A 22,590-nucleotide genomic window follows, 5' to 3' on the forward strand; every position below is an offset into this window, starting at 1 on the left:
ATCTCATTGTGATGTGACGAGTGGGAAGTATCGCGATAGTGTCTGAAGAGAGCAGCTTCATGCCTTGAGTTCATCTCTATCCTCTTCAGCAGCAGCTTCAGACGCACTGCAGAGGGCGATGAAGGTTTGTGTGTCTGTCCCAAGTGTTGACAACCCCTCCTCCCCCGATGAAAAACACAATCATCCTTCACTTAGCCTCCCACAGTTCGTGTGAGGTGGACAGCTGACTGATGTTCGTCTCTGTGGGTCTCTGAAGCGGCTGGATGAGTGCGCAGAGGAGCAGTGGAAGTTCGGAGGGGGCGCCATCGTCCTCTCTCACAGCAGCCAAAGAGGGTAAAGTGTGCTCGATTCATCCTCAGATGTGTCTAGCTTCGGACACTAGAAGTGCTTTGGTGGAAGGTTCCTCCAGCTGAGATAAAAGCAGGTTAGAAACACTCGACCGACTTGGGTTGCGAGTTACAATACGAGGTTAGCTTACTAGCTAATCTGCTAGATCGGCTCACAGTATGTTAGCACTATAGCTTTTAGCGTGGTGTTTTTTTGGGTAGTTAGCCGCCTAGCGTGTGCTGTCAAAACTAATATAAATAGCATCTGACTGGCTAACGTGCTAGCGGTTTAGCTTCTCTGCTGGTTAGCATGGACAGCTAATTCAGTTGAGACTAGCGTCTTAGCATTTTAGCTTTGGGCTAATTAGCATCCTTAGCTCGTACTGTACTACAGTGCAACCGCTTAGTACGAGCTCCAACAAGTCAAAATAAGAAACGAAGAAAACGTCAAACTGATAATTCACTTTTTTAGAGTATGTGTGCGATACTTGCTATCGCGTTTGGAGACTGCAATGGCGCTTTTGGTGTAATATGTGAGGTTTCAGTGACTTGGAGACTCACGCTCCACGTTTGGTTTCTTAGCGTGCGTTTAATTAACTTTTCCACTTGTTAACTGTGTCTGGACGCTAGATTTGTGTTGCAGTGCGTGTTTGCGTTCACACACGTGTATGTAAAAGCATTTGTTGCGTCTATCAAACACACACAGAGTCACACTGAGTGTTATTATTCTAACAGTTTGGGCTTGGTCTTGCTGTAATGGATGTATATTTGGCACTGTGCCCGTGCTAAGGTGTCGTCCACTTCCACACGTATGGCATTCGGGATATTATTGGAGTTGTTGGCCAGTTGTCAACTTGTGTCAGTGCACACAGCTGAGCTTTTACCCTGTCACGAGCATCACATCCTAACACTAATGTGTGTGTGTCTGTCAACATGCCTGAAGAGGAGATCATCTAGCTGTACTCTCTCCGTGCTGTTGCGTCTGCATGTGTTGTTTTCATTATAAAGAGACCAAAGACAAGTGATATTCCCCCAGAGAGAGGTTTAACTGCAAGAATAGAGATGGCAAACAAGCACTGTGGTGAAAATCACAGAACATGAAGAGCCGATTATTCAATTATTAAACAATAGGCTAATATTTATAGATTTTTATTGACATATGTATGTGTGTGTGTGTGTGTCTGTAATAATAAATAAAATATATAAATGATCATAAGTAAATTATACACACCCACACACACATTATTGTATAACTTACGGCATAAAGCCCAGAGTAGGTGCGTTTGATTGACAGCAGAAGTCCGTGTCAGAAACAGGTGGACGCTGTGTCTGTGAGGAGCAGAGCTGAAATGACATCCCTGTATTGTAAGGGTTCACCCAGGTGCGTGTGCAGGGGCCTGAGAGCAGGAGACCCGTGCAAAATGTCAAGAAAATGATGCCTCTTCACCAGAGAGTGTGTAAAGGACAAAGAGCAAGAGAGTATTACAGTAACTCTCCTAGAGCCGTCCTTTACACGGTTTTGTGTTTGAATTGTTATTTTCTGTCTTAGAGATGTGGAAAGGTAATTTATCAAGTCTGGGTGATGCTATTAAGCTGCATCTGCCAGATGTTTTGTTTTTGAGGTATAACTGGATTTTTCAGCACTCTTGAAACACATCCAGTGAGTCTGAGGCTGCTCAGAATAGCCTCACCTTCTCCATTACGAACTCTAATGATAAAGCTCCCCTGCGGTCCTGTCTGTGTCCTGGCCTGATAACTCCAGTGATCTTTGCTCTGCCATTTTGTGTCAGTGGGAGTGTGCTGGGCATCCATGTTGGCTCTTGGTCCTCCAGAGAGAGAGGGATAAGTCTGATTTAAAAGACTGCAGCAGACACTACGCTGCCAGAGAGGTTCATTCAGTGTCTGTCTGCTTCAGGGAACTGCTCGCTCGCTGCTTTTATAGTCCTGTTCACTACACAATATGTGTTTAACAGTAACACACAATTCACAGCTGAAGTGCAGATCTGATTAATAGTGATTCGGATCAGGTTTTCTGCGTTTTTGCATCCGTAGCATGTATTTTGATAGGAAAGGATGGTGTATATGAAAAACGGAAAAAGGCATGCGAAAATTTAGGTGTGCAAAGATCTTTAATCTTTGTTCTTATTCAGTCGTTTCCGGTACAGTTAAATTGGTAGACCAACAATGTTTTACAAATACTTTTAAGGGTAAGACCCTGGGCTAGACGTCTCTCTAGACTTTCAAAGCTGTAGGGGTGTCTGTTTAAACGTACATTCCTGTTGATCCTAATTGTGATGTTAGTGTGAGTGTTGAATCCTGTTGACATTTTGCTGCTAAAAATTATAGTAAAATTTGCCAGAAAATACTAATTATGTAGCTGGTTTATGAGCCAAAACTTTGCTAGATTGCTAGAAAGTTACTAGCTGGCAAGTTTGATCAAGGTTGGAGCAAAACTTTGCTCCATATAATTATAATTCTGATTCAGCCATCAGTCTGATTATCAGGGCTGGGTTTTGTCTCACGATTCAATTCGATTATCCTTCACAAGCTTCGATTCAAGATTTATTATTTTGGATGTATATCAGGTACAGGTACATTTTTTTTTCTAATGCTGTAAAATATACCTGTGAGTCAGAAATATTTTTGGGATGTTTAAATTTGCTGATTTGTATTTAAACACTTAAAATATGCTAAAAGTTTTTTTGATATAAAATTATAATACTAACTCCGATATAATTATATTACTTCTCCAATTCATTCATTCTATTATATATATATATATATATATATATATATATATATATATATATATATATATATATATATATATATATATATATATATATATATATATATATATATATATATATATATATATATTAGGGGTGTAACGATACGCGTATTCGTATTGAACCGTTCGGTACGAGGCTTTCGGTTCGGTACGCGGTACGCATTATGTACCGAACGGTTCGTTCGACTAATTAATTAAATTTGGAAAATAAAAAAGGTGTGTGAAATATAATGTTATGCGTTCAACAAGGTAGCCCAATAACCCAAACGACGTAACAGGCAACGCCCCTGACACCCCCGAAGAAAAAAAAAAACACACTTATATGTTTATGTTAGGCTACTCAGTCAGGCGCTCGCTCACTCAGTACGCGCTGAAGGCTCGGTACCACGGAGCCCCGCACGTCACCTGTAGGAGAGAAAAAAAATCAATCCGTGGCGACGGTTTTGCAATCCGTCCCCTCAGTTTATAAACCATCCTCATGAATTAATAAACTGTTCACTCGGTTTAACAAATCGTACCCACGGATTAACAAACCGTGCCCACGAATTCCCAATGCGTGCGCTCAGATTGTGTAAACCGTACCCTCGGTTTTTGAATCCGTACCCACGAATTCATAATCCGTGCGCACGCTTTCGCAATCCGTTCCCTCGGATTTGAAAACTGACACGCATTTTACACTTAACAGTGAAACATGCATCTAACTCCGGCAGGTGGGGTGAGGTGGGTGGAGCTTAGTATAATAAAATCACAAAAATAAGTCTTCATGTTAAGAAAGAATTGTACACAAGCATTTCCAAAACTGTCAAAGGTTATTTAAAAATAAAGCAATTCACAAATTATTTTATGACAAACATTTTTACTGTCTTGTACTCATTTATTTAGCCTACAAATTAAAATTATAAAAAATAACTTTATTTTTATTTGTATCATTATTATATATTATTAAACAGGTTATGCATAAGAATATTTTATCCAAAATAACTTACAAAAGAGGAAAAAATTACTCCAGAGTCAGTCACAATGCCAGGTTTATTGCACAATAATAATCAAGTGCTATTATAGATTATCAGCAATTGAACAAGATTTTAATGCGCATCTTTCTTATTAAATCTTTGTATTCCACCTCGTACTACACTTGATAGAGAATTAAGGCACTTTGCTGTAAACCTATTCCACATAATAATATTCAATAAAACTGTATGTTAACACGTAGGAGTTTGCTGCATGAATCCGTGAGTACGGTTTACAAATCCGAGGGAACGGATTGCGAAAGCGTGCGCACGGATTATGAATTCGTGAGTACGGTTTACAAAATCTGAGTGCACGGATTGGAAATTCGTGGGCACGATTTGTTAAATCGAGTGAACAGTTTATGAATTCGTGAGTACGGTTTATAAACTGAGGGGACGGATTGCAAAACCGTCGCCACGGATTGATTTTTTTTCTCCTACAGGCTCCGTATACGGACATCACCGCAGCGAATGGTGCATTTACGTTATAGCCGCGGATATGAGACCTTACTCTGTAGTGGAAAACGCAGGTTTTAAGAACATGCTTAATGTAATTGAGCCCCATTACAATATTCCTTCACGAGCCCATTTCAGCCAGACCGTAATTCCTGCTTTGTTCCAAAAAACATAAGCCCAAATAGAGAACCAACTGAGTAAAAACACACTCAATATAAAGAGTTATAGAGTTCAATATAAAAAGAGTTACATCTTTGTATTTGTTCATAACTACTACAACAATATTACATTTAATTTGTAAAAAATTTTTATAAGGAGCTATTTTTGTTTTATACAGTATGCTGCTAAGAAAACACCATAGAAGATGGGTAAAGAATAGCTCCATCATTGTTCAATGTAAAAAAAACAAAACAAAAAAAAACACATACTTTGTTAGTTTTAATAAATAAAACATTTAAATAAAAATCAAGGAAATTTATCTGCCAATTTTTTCTTTTTGCTGTATCTAAAACGTACCGAACCGTACCGAACCGAACCGTGACATCAGTGTATCGAACCGAACCGAACCGTGAATTTTGTGAACCGTTACACCCCTAATATATATATATATATATATATACACTGTAAAACCGAACAGTGAAATTAATCAAATGAAATTAGTTAATTGCACTCAAATAATAACGAAAGTTCATTGGACTTAATTTAAATAATTTCTGTTAACTCAAAAATTTGTTGTAGTGAGGTGAACTTAAAATGATTGTGTTTTCTAGTTCCCAGCATCCCAGCATGCATCAGAAAACAAGGAAAATAAATTTAGAAATTAAGTTTTATTTTGTGTGTTTTTACACAAGATTAACATAGAGGGACATAAGTTAATACATAAATGTTGTGTTATATTAGATTGTACAAAAGTTTATGTTATGTTGGATTTGTAGTGTTACCGTTGTGGTGAAGAGTAGAGCCTGTGGTTAGACTGAGGATGGACAGCAAAAGCCTAATTTTGAGTGTATTTCCCACATTATAGGAGTTGAAAAATAGATAAAATTATGAGTGAATTTATCCCTAATTATAAGTTCAGAAATATAATTATTTAAGATAACTCTGAGATAATTTAAGGCAACTGGAATTAATTTTTTTAAGTTTATGTAAACTTAAAACATTTAAAAACATCACTTAAATGTTTTTGTGTAATCTATTACAAAATATTTTTTGAGTTCTGTGAACTTATCAGGGTTTACAGTGTGTATATATATATATATATATATATATATATATATATATATATATATATATATATATATATATAAACATTTAAATGGTGGTTGTCACAAAAACTTGACAGATTTATTTAAACAAAAATAAATATCGAAAAACGGTAAAAAAAAAAGTTAAAATAAATGTTATGGCGCATATTTAGCAAAATGCTGCCTTCAAGTGAATTTTTCTAACTGACTAACGAGTTCATGATCACCGAATAGCCTGTATTTTTCTGAGGTAAATGTGAAGTTACGTGGCACATTTTTTACAAGCTATTTTCGTCTCTCTGCGTTTGAAACACAGATTGAGCGATTACATGAGATGGGATTAGTGGTCGACCGATATCTTAGAAAGCAGGAGGCCCATAGCGATATAAAGCAGATATAATTTTTAATAATTAAAATTAAAGACATTTGAAATGATTTGACAATGGATAAAAAAATAAGTGTAAAATAAACAGATGACAAAGTATTTTTCACAAATATTTAATTAAAAAGGATGTAAACACTGTAACCAACAGGGCACTTTTGGTGTGCATTGTTTCAAATAAAGCCAGAGTAACACTAATTTAACATACAGCACACAGAGAAAATGACATGAATATGATAGTGGGCAAATACATAAAGCGCAGCATTATTTGTAGTCACGAGTTTAATGTTTTAAAGCATGCAATTAACACGGGCCGACCGTCAGACAGAGAACACGCGATCATGCAGGATACACACTTCACAAGATCTCACAGCTGGATTCGACTAAGTTTATAAGGTTTGTGAAATTAAGTGTTCATTAATCATTCTAAGATTTAAATTCTATAAATGCATTTTTGCTTTATGCTGACTGCAAACGGGAATGTATTATAATGTTTGCCTATTACTAACAGTATAAAAGCAAACGTTATAATACTTTTTGTATACATTAATTCCTTTGTTTTACTTTTCTATCTGATTATTAGACAGACTTCTATCTGTATCAGACCGAACTGTTAACGACGACAGTAAATGAGAGAGAGAGTGTGAGCACTGTGTGTGTGTTCAGGTGCTGCTGCTCTGAGACGTCAAAATAAAAGTCCCGCCTCCAACACATCGGCCAAGCAGAAAACCTTATCAGCCGATGCTGATTATTGTGAAATACCAAATATCGGCCGATATTCCAGTCGACCACTAGACAGGAAACAGATTTTGCTCACTTTGCTCACAACCTTCAGATGTTCATTCATGTTTATTTCATGCTTTTAAAGCGGAGCAGACCATCAGTTGACACTGCCACTTCTAACTGAGGCACTGCAGCTATCAGTCACTCCACATTAAACCGTGCCAAAACGCCATTTAATATTTGAATATTGTAATAAAATGGACAGATTTTGAAATCTGAGACTTTATTCATATAAAAAGTAAAAATTAAACAGCCTATTGCAATATATTAGATGGGAGGCGTGCTACAATGTTCTGTTCAATATCTGACAGGCTGGACTAATCAATTCTTGGGGTTTATGAATTGTTATTGTTTCATAAAAATGAGAATTGATTAAAATAGAGTAATCAATATTTTTTGATCTCTGAACTTCCTAGAAATAGGCAACGGTTTTCCTCGAGTTCACACAGGTTAGCTATGAACATCAGGGGTCTCCAAACTCAGTCCTGAAGGACCTGTGTGCTACAGAGTTGAAGTCCAAACCTAATTAAATACACCTCAACCAGCTTACTACGCATATTAAGTCTTACTACGCATACTAGAAACTTCCAGGCAAGTTGGAGTTTTGAAACCCCTAATCAACATGATCTGATAACATTAGACTACTGTGATAATTTTTTTCTCTTCATTTTGAGCTGTATATTTGTGACCTGTTGTTGCTTTTTGATTATGAGATATTCTTTGTCTTTGTAACATGGTGCTAATAGCGTCACAAAGCTGTTTTCAGTGACACTGATTAAATATTCCCTCATATTTATGAAATAAGGGGTTGCTAATGCTGTGTGCGTCAGCTCTCATTTAATTTAGTGTTTGAGTGGGTGGGAGTCTCTCCAGAAGGGTTATCATTTACACAGTAGAAAATAAATGTTTTATTGTTGCGGTTTAAACATAAACTCTATGAACAAGCATCATAAAACACATTTGTACTGTGGGCATACTGGGCAGGATTAGTCCTATGAGACATTACTTTTATATCTGTGTAAACTTCTGCTTGATGGTATGAGTCTCAGGCAGCACAGCCACAGACTGATGCAGATTCCACACGGAAAGCTTCCTCACAATCACAAGCTCTAATCTAATTGGTCGGCTTTGCAAAACTTCAAAGAAGTATTTATTTGATTTGACAGATTATGAGCTTCATGGCTTTCATTCTTGGAAATATATTTCGCATATTTATTATGCATATTACGCTGAAAATGAACGTGGATTTGCGCATCTTCTCAGTTAACAACAGCTCTGTGTAGTAACAGCTGCTCTATGTGAAATCACGCACCTGAGGGAATTTACCACTGATTAGAGAACCGGCTTTACTGACGAGATGCGCATTAACGATCGGCCGATCTCGATCGGTGCACTTCTAGTTATAAGAAATCTACATCTCGAATCGGATCTTGATTTGAGTGAATCGTTACATCTCTAGTTACAATGTGTAGAGGTGTTATAAATCCATTACCAGTATTACACAGTATACAGTTCTCTCTCTGAATGTCCCTGATGTAATCCTGTATATCTCAGGGATGTTTTGTTTTTCTCTCCTCATTATATTTGTGTGTTCTAGCTTTGTTGTTCCTAGAGAAGGAGAGAAAAGCCCAGTGTTTGTGTGTGTGGTCACTGGTCTCTCACCGTTGGAGGAGTGTGTCATCACATTCTGTCTGGATGTGGTTCGGTCCAGAAGCATTATTCCCAAAGAGAGTCATTGATCAGTGAGAATATATGTCCGTCACATCACACTTAATTTGACATTGCACTCTCTTTTCTGAGCAGTTCTGCATTATGGTGCCAATTACTGGAGGTGAATCCTTGTAAGAGTAGCCTGTATGGTGTTGTGTTGGTTTGCTAGAGAGACTGTAGGGTTTAGATGACTCCCAGTGGAGGGAATGAAACACTGTTTATTTTTCTAGATTGTGGTGGATGTGGGGACACAATACAATGTAACACAGTGATATGATGTTGTTGCAGTTAAAGGAACACTCCGACTTTTTGGGACTTTAGCTTATTCACAGTATCCTCCAGAGTTAGATAAGTCCATACATACCTTTTTCATTTCTGTGTGTTCTGTAAGTGTTATTTGACGCACCCACCGCTAGCCTAGCTTAGCACAAAGACTGGATGTAAATGGATACTGTTAGCATAGTAATCCCAATAAGTGACAAAATACAAAATGCAAACATTTTCCTATTTACATGTTGTGATCTGTATAGTCACAGCGTGTACAAATAACAAGGCTATATGAGACAGGGGCCATTTTTAATCGTATAAATACTGGGAACTATATTCTCACTAGGCGTAGGAGCACAGCTAATGTTACTTGGGCGGAGTGGCTACTTGGGCGGAGTGATTAGCGCAGCACATGAGACGCGCTGTTGATGGTTCCGTAAACAAAACAAGTGACTAGCCAGACGTGACTCGTGATCATGGCTGACTTTGAGGAACTGTCACATTGAGAGGAATTTTACTGTGTATCAAACCAAGATCCAGAACCATGTAGTTTTGAGCCAGAATACACAGACGAGGAGTTACAAACTTTGGAAGCTGTAAGACAAGATGTCGAAGGGAGAATCAGAATGAACACAGACTGGTGCTGTAAATGTGGAACATGCCAACCTATGCCGACAGAACCGAGTGCCTTTGTTGTAATGAATGGGACCGGGTATTGCCATCAATGTCAAGGCTTGATGACAATGAAAATATTTGCGTCACTACCACGGAAGATTTCTCTGCCCTAATACACCCGGCAGTTGTCGCTTTTTTTCCCCATTGTGACAAGATCAACTGGAAGAAACGCCCCATATGCCGAGTGAACCTAATGGTCAGCTGTCCACCAAGTAAGCGATTTTGTTATAATGATCACAAGCAGTGTGTTCATGACAACACAATAATAACAATAAAGGGGATACACGGAGCCCCTATTCACGTAATAGTGTCACTACTACGGTTATATTACATTAGAATGGCACTGTTACAGTATGGCTAATGTTAGTCATCTCAAAACATAACAGAACACTTACCACAGCAACAGGTAATCCAATTTGTCCTGTCTTTATTATCGATGTGATGGCTGTATCCTTTAGCACACGTTTCATGGTCCGTGTGGCAACTTGCATTTTTTCAAAATAGTCGTCCACAGTAAAATGTTCAGAGCAAACGAAATACTTTGTGATGGTGTTTACAGGTGTGTTTGGATCTATTTCCAGAGCAAGTAGCCATCGATTCATCAGGTCAGCGTTTTGGGTTGGAATTCTATGAAACATCATAGTATTACCTGGTCTCCCCTGTTTATTGTCGCAGCTCTTTACAATACAGCAAGCACCCATGATTGTACACTATAAATGTACTATCTAGTAATTGCTGACTCTATTACTCCAACTCTGAGCGAACTCTCTCTTCTCCTCACCACGGCGTGTAATGTTTGCATTATTTTGTCACTTATTGGGATTACTATGGTAACAGTATCCATTTACATCCAGTCTTTGTGCTAAGCTAGGCTAGCGGTGGGTGCCTCAAATAACACTTACAGAACGCACAGAAATGAAAAAGGTATGTATGGACTTATCTAACTCTGGAGGATACTGTGAATAAGCTAAAGTCCCAAAAAGTTGGAGTGTTCCTTTAAGAAGATCTTATTCTTTATATTAATGCTGTCTGTAGTGGTTTCTGTTAATGACTGGACTGGTCAGTGTAATGAGAAATTATTTCAAATGAACAAATACACGGATTAAAATGAAGACTGTTTCAGTTTGTGAAAGTTGATGATGTTGATCGGTAACAGCAGTATGTTTCAGCTCCTAGTGTTCTGGGTGGCTCTCAGTAGTATCTGTGTGTTTCCCTGTCCTCTGTTATACCTGCACTGAGTTGTGGTAACTGTGCTAGGTTTAGAGCCGTAATGGCGACTCCTCAGAGAGAGATAGTGACAGCAGGATGAGCCTTTAGGAGCCCTCACAAGCAACACGGGGGCCATGAAGGACGGTGAGAGAAGCAGGAGGAAGTGATTGATTGAAGGAGAAACGGAGGGAGAGCTGGTTAAGAGGACTGTAATCATGGGAACAATGCTATTTTGGTTAAAATGTCAGTTTTAATGTGCTTGTGCTTGGCGTTTCCTTCACTGCGTGTTACCTTACATGCTCTCTCAGATCAGTATGACTGCTCCTGTATGCACTGACTATCAAACACTGGAAGAGTATATTTCTGTCTAATTCATCTGCGAAACCACCAAAAGTTTTGACTCGTCTGGTTACCTGTATTTATCTTTATCATAAACCACGTTTTTTCTACTTTTTTGCTATTCTGTTATCTACAGCCTGTTTCCATTCAGTTAGCCTTTTAAACAATAAAATGGTGTGTGTAATGACAGCATCCTAGCAGCGATCTTTAGCGCACCCTTTAGCATACACTCAAGACCGCTGCAGTTTGACGCGGCTGAGAAAATTACATGCTGCGTGAAGTTAATGGGATCATACCAATATTAATCCAGTGAAAAATGCTTTGTTAGGCCATTTCACTGTGATTGAAGTGCAAATATATTTAACAGAGGTTTAACATTTATATTATCAGCTCGGAAAATACATAATTTGACTAGAAACACCAGAGAGTGGAAATGTGAAGCCTCGTTCTCATTCAGGAGAAAGGTGGATCGTGTAAATCATGCCTTTGAACTGAGTGCATCAATTTATAAATAGGTTTATGAACTAGTCTATTGGCACATTCCTTTTGCTCATGTTTCGTGAATACAGCCCAGTTTTTGTATGAGCTGAGAATAAAAGATCAGATGGAAAGACCAGTATGGAAGTAGTGATGTGTTTAAAATGCTTAAAAAAAAGAGAAAGATCTGATAATGAACATTGGAAAAGTTCAAAACAAGACAACTATTGACATGACAAAGATTCACATCATATATATAAATAATATATATGTTAGTGCTGCAACAACGCGTCGACGTCATCGATTACGTCGACTACAAAAATACGTCGACGTGCGTGAAATGCGTCGACGCGTCACACTGTTTGTTTACATCTTGCGTAATGGCATACTGGGAATGGAGAAAGTTGCATTCTATCACTAAAACAGAGACAACTGTTATCAAAAGTATGTGAATACTTTAAACACAGGACAAATAAAATGGCCCTTTGTTCCCTTTGTAAAACCGATATGGTGTACCATGGCAGCACAACTGCGATGCGCGAGCACCTCAGAGGAAAACATCTTGGCGCTCTCCGGTGTTACGGTTTAACTGGTTACCGTGTGATCTGGTGACCAACTTTCTGGTTCAGGTCTGATATTCTTGCGCTTGCAGCATTCTGAAAAGTTGAGATGTTTTTAACTTGATGCGGTGCGGACTCACCTGGAAAAAATGAGTGTCCTTCCATTATGTCTCTTCCATTATGAGCGCGCTTGTCGCGCGCCTACATTGGAAATAACGAACTTGAGCGTGCAATAGACGTGATATGTGAACGGCCCCTTAAAAGACAGCGCGCCGCGAGACAACAGTCACAAACCACCGAGCCACCCCGAATCAGCTCCAGATCTCTGGAAACCAAGCTAAACCATAGCAGAACCCTGACTACATTTTATGGTTTGTGATGCTAAAGAACATTTCATGACTTCTCAGACAACTGTAAATTTATGGCTACTGTGGTTTAATTATAAATGCTATCATAAGCTCATAATTACCATAGTAAAATAATTTTATTTGCCTCTAGGGGTGTGACGGTTCGTATATAACCGTGAGACCGGCGGTTATAGTTGAACACCGTCATTAGACCTCTATAACCGCCAAAACCGTGTCATTAAAATATTTTTTACAAACATTTTTTAGATAGGATCATAAGATGCGCAATATATCGGGAGACATGGTTTTTACCACTTAATGAAGTTTTGTAAATCGTCAGACATGATATTTACCACTTCATAAAATTTTGCTTTGTAGAAAACCTTTCTTAAAAACGAATTTCGTTTTGTAAAAATTTAATTTTAATAAATGTTTCATCAACCAATTGCATGTATTTTAATAAATAAAAAGCAAATAGCAGACAATGATAACCGACATGGAAGCACCAGCACGCCGCGTTCACTTGCACTGCACTGTGAACTAGAGCGCATCTCATCGCAAATGAAACTCAGCGTAGGCCTATGCCTCATACATTAGCATTAAATATCTTTGCTGCATCCTTTCTAGAACAGACAATGGCATTTTTTTGCGACTCGCATCAGCAAAGTATTGCATAGCCATAGACCGCAAAACAATCAGCGGATGGCGGGCGGATGCGGCTTTGAAATTTGCTCAAAAAACGTTGGCTCGGATGATGAGTTTTGTGACCGATCTCCTTAATAAATGGAGGAGTGAAATCTCTGCCCCTTTACCGATCAGAGCGCGCGCTGACACGGAGTTAACCCGCTATCTTCAAGAACAACCAATTGACTCTACGGTAGATCCACTAACCCCCCGAACCCCCCCACCCCCCGACGGTTATGTTATGAACCGTCACATTTGACTCACGTCATAACCGTCATCACCAATTCTGAAACCGGCACACCCCTATTTGCCTCTTATTTTATACTGTAAAAACTTCAACCACATAAGTGGAAAATGAATAAAGGGTGAAATATTATATTAAAAGTTGTACTTATATTTTTTTTTTGATAAAGTTATCCAAAGGATTCATTAGCTAATTAAAAAAAGAACATTAGATTGATTATTTATTGTAATAAAAATAATCGTTAGATTAGTCGACTAATCGAAAAAATAATCGTTAGATTAGTCAACAGAAAAAATAGTTGTTAGTTGCAGCTCTAATATATGTTTTTTAAAGAGTTCGTATTTAAGTACGCCAACCAGGAGAAGGACAGCCTACTTGTTTTCAGTGCAGGACAACACTGGATGTTTTTGTGTCTCTAATTAGGGATGTAACCATTCACTCAACTCTAATTCGATTCACGATTTATTGATTGATTTATTTTTACAAAATTACAATCAAGACAAATTATTATTTGCAGCATTAAAAAAAAAAAATCCAAAGTCCACCTGTATGTATTTTTTTGGTCTCTTTTTATGTTGTAATTAACCTAATTATATAACATTATGTTGTCAGAGCCCTACAAACTAACTTCTAGGTTTTTGTCCCTAAAACTGACAGAAAAGGATAAGGCCTAAGATTACTTAAGCTGTTATGACAGACGAAAAAACAACAACACACAATTACTGATTATAATTGTTAGAATTATTATGATTATTATTATTATTATTATTATTATTGTGGTGATTAAAGAGAGGTTATCTCTCTTAGGTTTTCACTCTAATAATTTCTTTCTCTTTCTAATAATTGTTTTAACCTCTTAACTGTCACTCACATTTTTGAACAGTGAATCCAAACTTACATTTTTATAATTCATGAATGAAAATATTTTGTAACATGATATTGATGTACCATAGGGCTGTCACTTTTGTGAAAAATCATTTTCGATTTTTAAGACATAAGTGTTCATTGAATCGATTGTAAAATCGATTTTCCATGTCTAAAAAAAAGACGTTTCCTTTTTCAACGTCAACTAACCGACGAACGTAAAGAGAGCGCTGGAAACACACAAGTCAGCAATATTTCTTATTTATTGGCATGAAGTTTCGTGCAGAATAACAAACAGCAACATAAGTGCAACCTTCTCGAAAAAATATATATGCAAAGGGGACGGCTGCCATAACAAGAGAAAAACATCATTGCAGGCTTCAACCCGGCTACATTTATGATTTAGGCTTTTCAAAAATCTCCAAGATTATTTTAAATAATGATTCAATCCATTTCAAACAACTGTTAAAAAAAAATGGAACTTTAAATGGACTTGAGAACAGGCCATGTGTGTTTTTTTTTTTATTGAACATAACTGACACTTAGTCTAGACGGCACTAGGCAGGCATGAAACGCACAAAAAGGCTAGGGCCGTTACAAATTTATTGGACAGGAAAACAAGTAGATCAACATTTTCGGGGTCCAGAGCAGGGCGTTTTTTATTCACTATATGTCCAGCTGTTGAGAAGACGCGCTCCGACCGCACTGATGTCCCAGGGACACTCGGGTACAGCTGCGCAAGGTGGGGGTATTACCGGTCGCTGTCAGCTTGCAATGGTCCTTTTAATAACTCAGAATCTCCTGTAACTAGATGCGCGAATAAGGCGAAATCGTGTCTACCACGCCGCGAGACCTCCAGACGCGCATAAACGCATCTTTACATTGACTTAACATTGAAATCATTCGCGTCAGACGCTCTATTAGCATTTGGTGTGAACGCAGCATAAGAGGATGCTTTCGAACTTCACTGGGTCTTATAGGCGCGTATGGTATTTTCTGTCTAGCTTTGGCAAGGCATACATCACTTTCGGAATTCTTTATTTTCTTTTTTTGCTTGTTTGTGAATTTTGTTACATCTGTATTTTTTAATTGTTTAATTATTTAAAAATTAATAGTGTAAATATTTGGTTAAAATTGATTCCCTATTTTCATTTTCGAAACCTTTTTTGGTTGGTCCGATTGATTGCGCAATCGATTTTCGAACTAAAAGTGACAGCCCTAATGTACCATTTACATGGTAATGCAATGTCTGATTTTAAAATGTTTTTTTTTAAGGATGAATTTTGAGATTTTAAGTTTTCAGTCGATATATAATTTCTGATGATTTCTAAAATGTGATTATAAATTAGAATTTTTTTTAACAAAGGTCAAAACTCCTGTTGTAATTTAGATTGTTGAGGGTGCATAATATATAGATTATCAAGATTAGATTTAATTGTAATATAGTGAAGTAAATATAGGCGTCCCACAGAAAGAGCAGGTGACAGTTAACAGGGTTAAATAATCGCTCTCTCTATAATTCGTCTCCTGTGTCAGCCGTGACACTAGGATCTTCTGTTTGTTCATCAGCCGCTGTAGGGATTTCCTGGGTTTCTTCTGCGGTTGTTTTGGGTGTTTTAGACCAAAAGCGCCCTCTGGCCTTCAGATTGAGATTTACAGCTGATCACAGAACCGTGTTTCACTGAAAGATACGCATGACAATCACAGCTTCTGCCTAATCACGATTTCGATTTCATTTCCACTTCTCGTTCTGCCCTGATTTCCAAGGCTGAAGCCCGTTTGGAGTGACCTACATGTGCGTGTGTTATCCCTCAGGTGCTATGGAGGAGCTGCACAGTCTGGACCCACGCCGGCAGGAGTTGCTGGAGGCCAGGTTTCTGGGTGGAGTCAGTGGAAACACAGCGGGCAGCACCAGCAGCGCCAGCGGAGGAGCCAAAGTTAGTGTCTGAGTTTAACAAACACACCGGCTTACAAACAGTGGCTGTGTCTGACACCGAAGGTTATGATCAATTATGATTTAGAAACCAATTCAAGCTAAGTTTATGCTTTGGTTATGATATTTCTTTGGTAGGAAAAGTATATTTAAAAATTTTTTTTTTGCCAATATACGATATTTAACTAATTTATATGCAATCTAACTCATTTTGGCCGATAACTGATATATTTTCTTTACAAAAACAAAACATTTTTCACTGTGGTTTTTTTTGAACAAAAATGTAATTTTGAGAATTAAATAAGCAGTGAAGTTATAATGAATAAATTTGTGTATATACTTAAAATTATTTAATTGTGATTCTAATCATTCAAATTTCGCCTCATTTGGGATTTTTCGTATTGGGCCGATGCCGAAATTCGTTTTTAAGCCATTATCGGCTGATTTTGATAATATTGTGCATCCCCTAATTTTAATTTGACCACAGGGAGCCCTCAAAGCAACACACGTTCATTCATATATTAATTAAATTAAATTGCAGCCTTTGCAAATCTCTGGCTCGTATCAATGTGAAAATCGGAGTCGTATGTATTTCAGTTGCTTGGGCCTAACAGGATGTCACACACACACTGGCTTCAGACGTCGATTCTTGCCTTCATGTGGTTTCCGACACAGCCAGTTTCATGAAGACACTCAAAGTCTTCCTACTTTCATGAAGTGCTTTTTGAAATAATTATGCTTTCTGAAAGAGAAGACGTTTTGACTGTGAGGTTCATGTCACAGTTTTCTTCTGCTGTGTGGTGATGTCTTGCTTATACCACTGTCCTCTCGTTATAATTAACTGATAACACCTGCTGCGTGATCATCAACTCATGTAAATGTGTTTCTCCTGTGCAGACCTTGACAAACAACGAATGCTCCAATCACAGTTTTGGTAGTTTGGGCTCCTCCAGTGATAAAGAGTCAGAGGTGAGTTTAGTTCTGCATGATTGTACAAACAGCTTTAAACCAAATAGCTCTCATATACTGTGACGTATTTCCAAACAGAATATTCAGTGGGAAATAATCATATGTCATGATTTATAACATTTATTGACTGACTGATGTTATCTCCCTGACCTGTAGATCAACAGCATCTGCCAATAATTGATAGCTCATCCAAATTAAATAATTAATCAACCTTCATGTCGTTCCAAACCCAGAAGACTTTTGATCCTCTTCAAAAAAAATACAATAAAAAAAAAAAATATATATATATATAACTTTTTTTTTTTTTTTTTTTTTTAACCACCAACCAACTTGAATGAATCTAATTTATTAAATGATTAACACTTAGATAGAAACAGGTTCTGTTTCTATTCTGGTATGTTGTTGAAATGTAAACCTTTAAACACTGGCTGTAAAAGCTCATTTCAAACACATTAAATAACAATGACAACAGGTTGAGTTTATTGAACATGTAATATAGTGCATACATTTATCACAAAAGCTTCTCTCTAGAATAACTAATGAGTGATGGACATTGAGTGGCTTTCACTGATTTATCAAAGATCAGTAAAAATCTTAAGGGTTAGGAACAACATGAGGGTGAACAAATGATGCCAGAGTCTTAATATTTAGGTGAATTAACTTTAATGTCTGTTCATGGTCATTTTCTGTTTTTAGATATTTTATTAGTGCACTCTGAGGAAGCATGTGTGTTAAATGACTGCTGATTGGCATACAGGAGCCACACTTGTGAGCAGTTTTTAATCTTGGTAGTTCCCAGAAAGGAGATCTCCATCCTGAAAATCTTCTCAAACAAAAGATTGACTTTCTTCATTCATCATAGCAACCAGATTATTTGACTCAAGCTTCTGGATAAAGATTTGATCAATAGGTGTATTCTCACCGTGAGAAAAGTCTGTCTGAATCAGAGATGTATTTGTACATCTCTAGAGGTTTTATCTATGGAAGCCCGTTTCAGTCACTGAATAAAGAATAAAACAAGGTGATTGTGACTCTTTTTTTTTTTTTTAAATCTCACAATTCTGACTTTTTTCTTTAAAGTCATGAACCTTACAATTTTAACATGTTTCTATAGTCATAAACTCGCAATTCTGAGAAATAAAGTAGTTTATTTTTTATGCAATTGCAAGTTACTATCTCGCAATTCTGCCTTATATCACACAATTCTGAGATAAAAAGTCACAATTATCTTTGTATTATTTATCCATAAGGACTGTGAATGACAAGGAAATAAATAAATCCGTACACTGAAGTGTTTGCTCCGAACTGAGATCTGTGATGGATCCTCTGTTTCTAACTGCTCTGGGTTGAGTCCTGATGAAAGCTGTTGTTAATGACTCAGTTCATAGTTCAGCAGATGGAGCAGAGACCTTCTGCTGTGTTTTCTTTTTACAGAGAAATTGGTGCTGGTGTGTGAGTGTGACTCAGGCCGATGGGACATGTTCCCTGTAATGAAGCTCTAGTTCTGTGTGCTTCTGCATCATTCTGCAGAGGATGCTGTGTGTGTGTGTGTGTTTAGGTTTGGTAGTAGGCTCTAGCTGGGTTGGCATCTGTCATAACTCCTGATAGTTAAACCATCAGCAGGCAAAGCTCTACACATGTGCATGCACACACACTCACTCACACACAGACACACACACACACGAAGCATCATACTAAGGAGAACTGTCCTCCACACACAACACACCTGCTGTGACATAAATCAGAGCAAGAGAGGAGGAGGAACCAGGGAGAGAGAAAGTGAACAAACTCCACTCATGTGGCTGGGAGCTGCTTATTACGCCAGACGTCAGACACCTAGATAGTGTAGACACACACACACACACACACAGTGCCACTGCATTAGAGCCGCCACACACACACACACATAGTGCCACTGCATTAGAGCCGCCACACACACACACACAGACACTGTCTGTTAGAGCGGCCACACACACACACACCCGTCAGACTTCCCATAAAACCTCCATTACAGCGGCACCTCAGACTACCTACACTAGATTACCCATAATCCCCTGAACACTAATCACAGCCTCCAACACCTGCAGCCTGAAGCACAGGACTCATTTAATGCCGGCTGATTTACATATTCATGATGGATTAGAATATATGTCTATATGAAGGATTTGCATGTTCAGTGACAGGAATGAAGATGGTGTTTCAGAAGTCTTCTCTCAAGTGAAGCAGCACAGATCAGTTCTCTCTCTAACGCACTGAGTCATGTTTGCCTCTGTGTCTGGTCAGTAGTTGTGTGACAGCGGTGGCGAGCGTGTTTGTTTGTGTTACCTGTGGCCGTCCAGTGACATCAGTCTCAGGTGTGCGGCTCGTTAGGGTCACAGCGGTCCGGGACGGTCTGGCACGGTCACTGAGGACTGATTATACACCGCAGCTTCAGTCCTGTTCCCTGCTCCTCCTATCCACTGCCTTCTCCTTCTCATTTATTGTTACTTTTCCTTTCCTTCCCGTTTTCTTATCATATCATAAATCATATCATATTTCTTTTACTTTAATTTCCCCCTTTCTTTGTCCTTTTCCTGTATTTTCTGCATCCTGCTTGTATTCCTGTTTCCCTCTTTTCTTTCCCTTTCCTATTCTCTCTCTCCCGTCTTTTTGTTTCCCTTTTCATGACCCATCCCTTCACCTTTCCTCTTTGTTATCCTTATTTCTGTCTTTTTCTTTTCTTTTCTTTCCTTATTCATTCTTCTCTTGGTCTCTGTTGCATTTTGTTTTTTTCTTCCTTTTGTCTTTTTCCTTGTTTCCTTTTCCCTTTATCTTTCATCAGCTCATTTTATGTATCTTTTCCTCTGACTCGTTCTTCCTCTTCCTCTGTTGCAGGGCTCAGATGGGAAAAGAGGAAGTTCTCCTGCGTATTCAGTAAGTCTCGTGTCCCAGTCATGTCAGAATTGAAAAGAGACACAAATGATGTTTTCGGAGGCTCTTGGTTCAGTCACCCAGACAGTGACGCAGTTTCCAGAAACACCTGGCTTTGCACACACACACACACACACACACACACACACACACACACACACACACACACACACACACACACACACACACACACACACACACACACGAGTACATCATTATTATTCTATGATAACCTAAGATTAAACTCTGATATGAGAAATGATGTATAATATAGAGGGTGGAGTTTAACCACATCTGCTTTGGAAACACTCTCTTTCTGTTTCACAGCTATAAAGAGATTAGCATTTGAATCAATGCATCAAGCATTTTCTTCTGTAGATTAAGCGTGTGTGTTCATCTCTTGATGGTGTTGGTGTGTGGAGTTTGGTGGCAGATGTGGAGGTTCAGTCCAAGCCCGTGAGCGAGAACTCGTCTCTGATCTGAATGCAAAGATGCCCTTGGCAGCACACCCCTCTTTGTCTGTGCTGAAAAGAGCAGGATATTTCTGCATCCTTTCCCCAGAGAGACAGAACATAGACTGTGATCATTGGTCCAGGCCCTGGATTATGCACTCTCACATTAGGGATATTCTCATTCTCACTTAGACTCAAGAGTCATTAAATACAGTTTGAAGACACACAGTATGTCTCGTTATACTCTCAGCTGATGTTCAGAGATTGTATGATTTGCTCTCTGGAGACTATGAATTTAAATGTGGTGCTCAGTGCTCACTGAGGCCAGCGCTATTGTGTATCGGGTGCAAAATAAGATCAGAATAAATTCACAACAAATGGTGTTTGAATGTAATGTTTCTCATTTCTAGACTCCTGAAAAGAAGCACTCTGAGTCATCACGGGGCAGGAAGAGGAAAGCTGACATCCAGTCCGAGAGCAGTCAGGGTAAACCATTAACTCTCTAGCTCTAGTATGTTCTTCACGTTTAGCTTAATATGCTTAATAATGTGTCTTTTTTTTTCCTTTTCTTTCATAGGGAAGTCTGTCATACGGGGACCCAAAATTAGTGATTATTTTGATGTGAGTATCCGTCAGTAATTCGAGGGGAAGCTAATGAAAGCATGTGATAAATCCTCGGCATTGGCTTAATGAAAGCGTAACTGATATACAGAGATTGCAGCTTGGATGATGAAACCAGATTTGCAACACAGCTTGTGTAACATTTTCAAGCAAAACAGAATATTTGCATGGAAATAATATAGGGTGGACTGAATTTTATTTGTGATGTGATTGGATAGCGAAGAGTAGTATTGTTTATATATTTTTTTTATAATTAATAATATGTTCTCACTTGGCATTAATGGTTACATCAAAGACATTCAGAGGAGGTGAAACATTTTACATTGATAAAAGATATTTCAGATACCATACTTTTTTTTTTTTTTTTACATTTATTGAAAATGATAATGTGCTTGTCATGCTGCATTGCAAAAATACGGCATATTTTTCATATTTTTCCATGTCTGGTCTGGTCTGATTCAAATTTAAGGCAGTTTTGCTACACCAGGATCCTCAAACCGAACAATGCGTCTCTCCATGTTAAGCTTTAAAAGCAAGTGTTTTAACATTGAAGTAAATCTGGCATCACCTTAAAATAGTTGAACAATAATGCCATTTCTGTCTTTCAGTCTCGCTCATGTCATTCCAAACACAAATGTTTTTTATTCAATCAGAAACTGAAGCTAAAATGTATCACAAGTTGCTGTTCCATGCAATGAAATCATATAATAACCAGTTGTTGTTAAACTCCAGAATGAACAGAACTGTCTATATGGTGTTCGGAGGTGTGGTGTCTAGAACTGCTCCATTAGATAATCATTTAAATCCATATGATTTGTATATTTGCCCTTTTCTGTAGTTTCAGGGTGGTAACGGGTCCAGTCCAGTAAGAGGTCTGCCACCAGTCATCCGCTCACCCCAGAACTCACATTCCCACTCTGCACCAGGATCCAGCGTAGGTCACACACACACACACACACACCGTTCACATCTGGTGTTAAGAGCTGCTTGAGTGATCCGATCACAAGTGGACAGCATTCATCTCTCAACACTTGTGATCAGATTTCATCACATCACCATCTTATTCTGTTTTGAGCAGAATTATCTTTAGGGTTTTAGTGGAGCATCTGCATTAACCGAACTTTAGATGCATGTTACTCCATGTTGATGTCAGGGTGCTCTTTACACTCATTAGTAATGGTCCATGAGTACAGGAAATGTATAGTACAGGTCTTTCAGTTGAATGAATGAATGCAGCATTGTTTTAACTGTATGTGTGGAACATTTGTGTGTGCAAAACTTGATTTGAATGAGATAATACCGTTTATATCTAGTGCATGTTTCCAACAGCTACCCTA

The 22,590-nt window shown here is 38.2% G+C and overlaps 1 protein-coding gene across 3 annotated transcripts in view; it reads left to right on the forward strand.

The window, feature by feature from the left end:
• The first annotated feature begins 81 nt into the window (after positions 1 to 81).
• Positions 82 to 22,590, forward strand: part of tlk1a (tousled-like kinase 1a) — a 34,811-nt gene continuing 12,302 nt past the window's right edge. The window contains exons 1-7 of one of the 3 annotated variants that reach the window (XM_052606925.1): positions 82 to 333; positions 16,184 to 16,305; positions 17,199 to 17,270; positions 20,145 to 20,183; positions 21,043 to 21,118; positions 21,210 to 21,253; positions 22,092 to 22,187. In XM_052606925.1, coding sequence (XP_052462885.1) covers positions 264 to 333; positions 16,184 to 16,305; positions 17,199 to 17,270; positions 20,145 to 20,183; positions 21,043 to 21,118; positions 21,210 to 21,253; positions 22,092 to 22,187 — 519 coding nt within the window. In that variant the 5' untranslated portion in view covers positions 82 to 263. Of the gene's footprint in view, positions 425 to 16,183; positions 16,306 to 17,198; positions 17,271 to 20,144; positions 20,184 to 21,042; positions 21,119 to 21,209; positions 21,254 to 22,091; positions 22,188 to 22,590 lie in introns of all 3 variants that reach the window. The other 2 variants (XM_052606927.1, XM_052606926.1) reach the window with 2 other exon arrangements.

This window comes from Carassius gibelio, chromosome A9, assembly GCF_023724105.1.
Source record: "Carassius gibelio isolate Cgi1373 ecotype wild population from Czech Republic chromosome A9, carGib1.2-hapl.c, whole genome shotgun sequence".
NCBI classification, from domain to species: Eukaryota; Metazoa; Chordata; class Actinopteri; order Cypriniformes; family Cyprinidae; genus Carassius; species Carassius gibelio.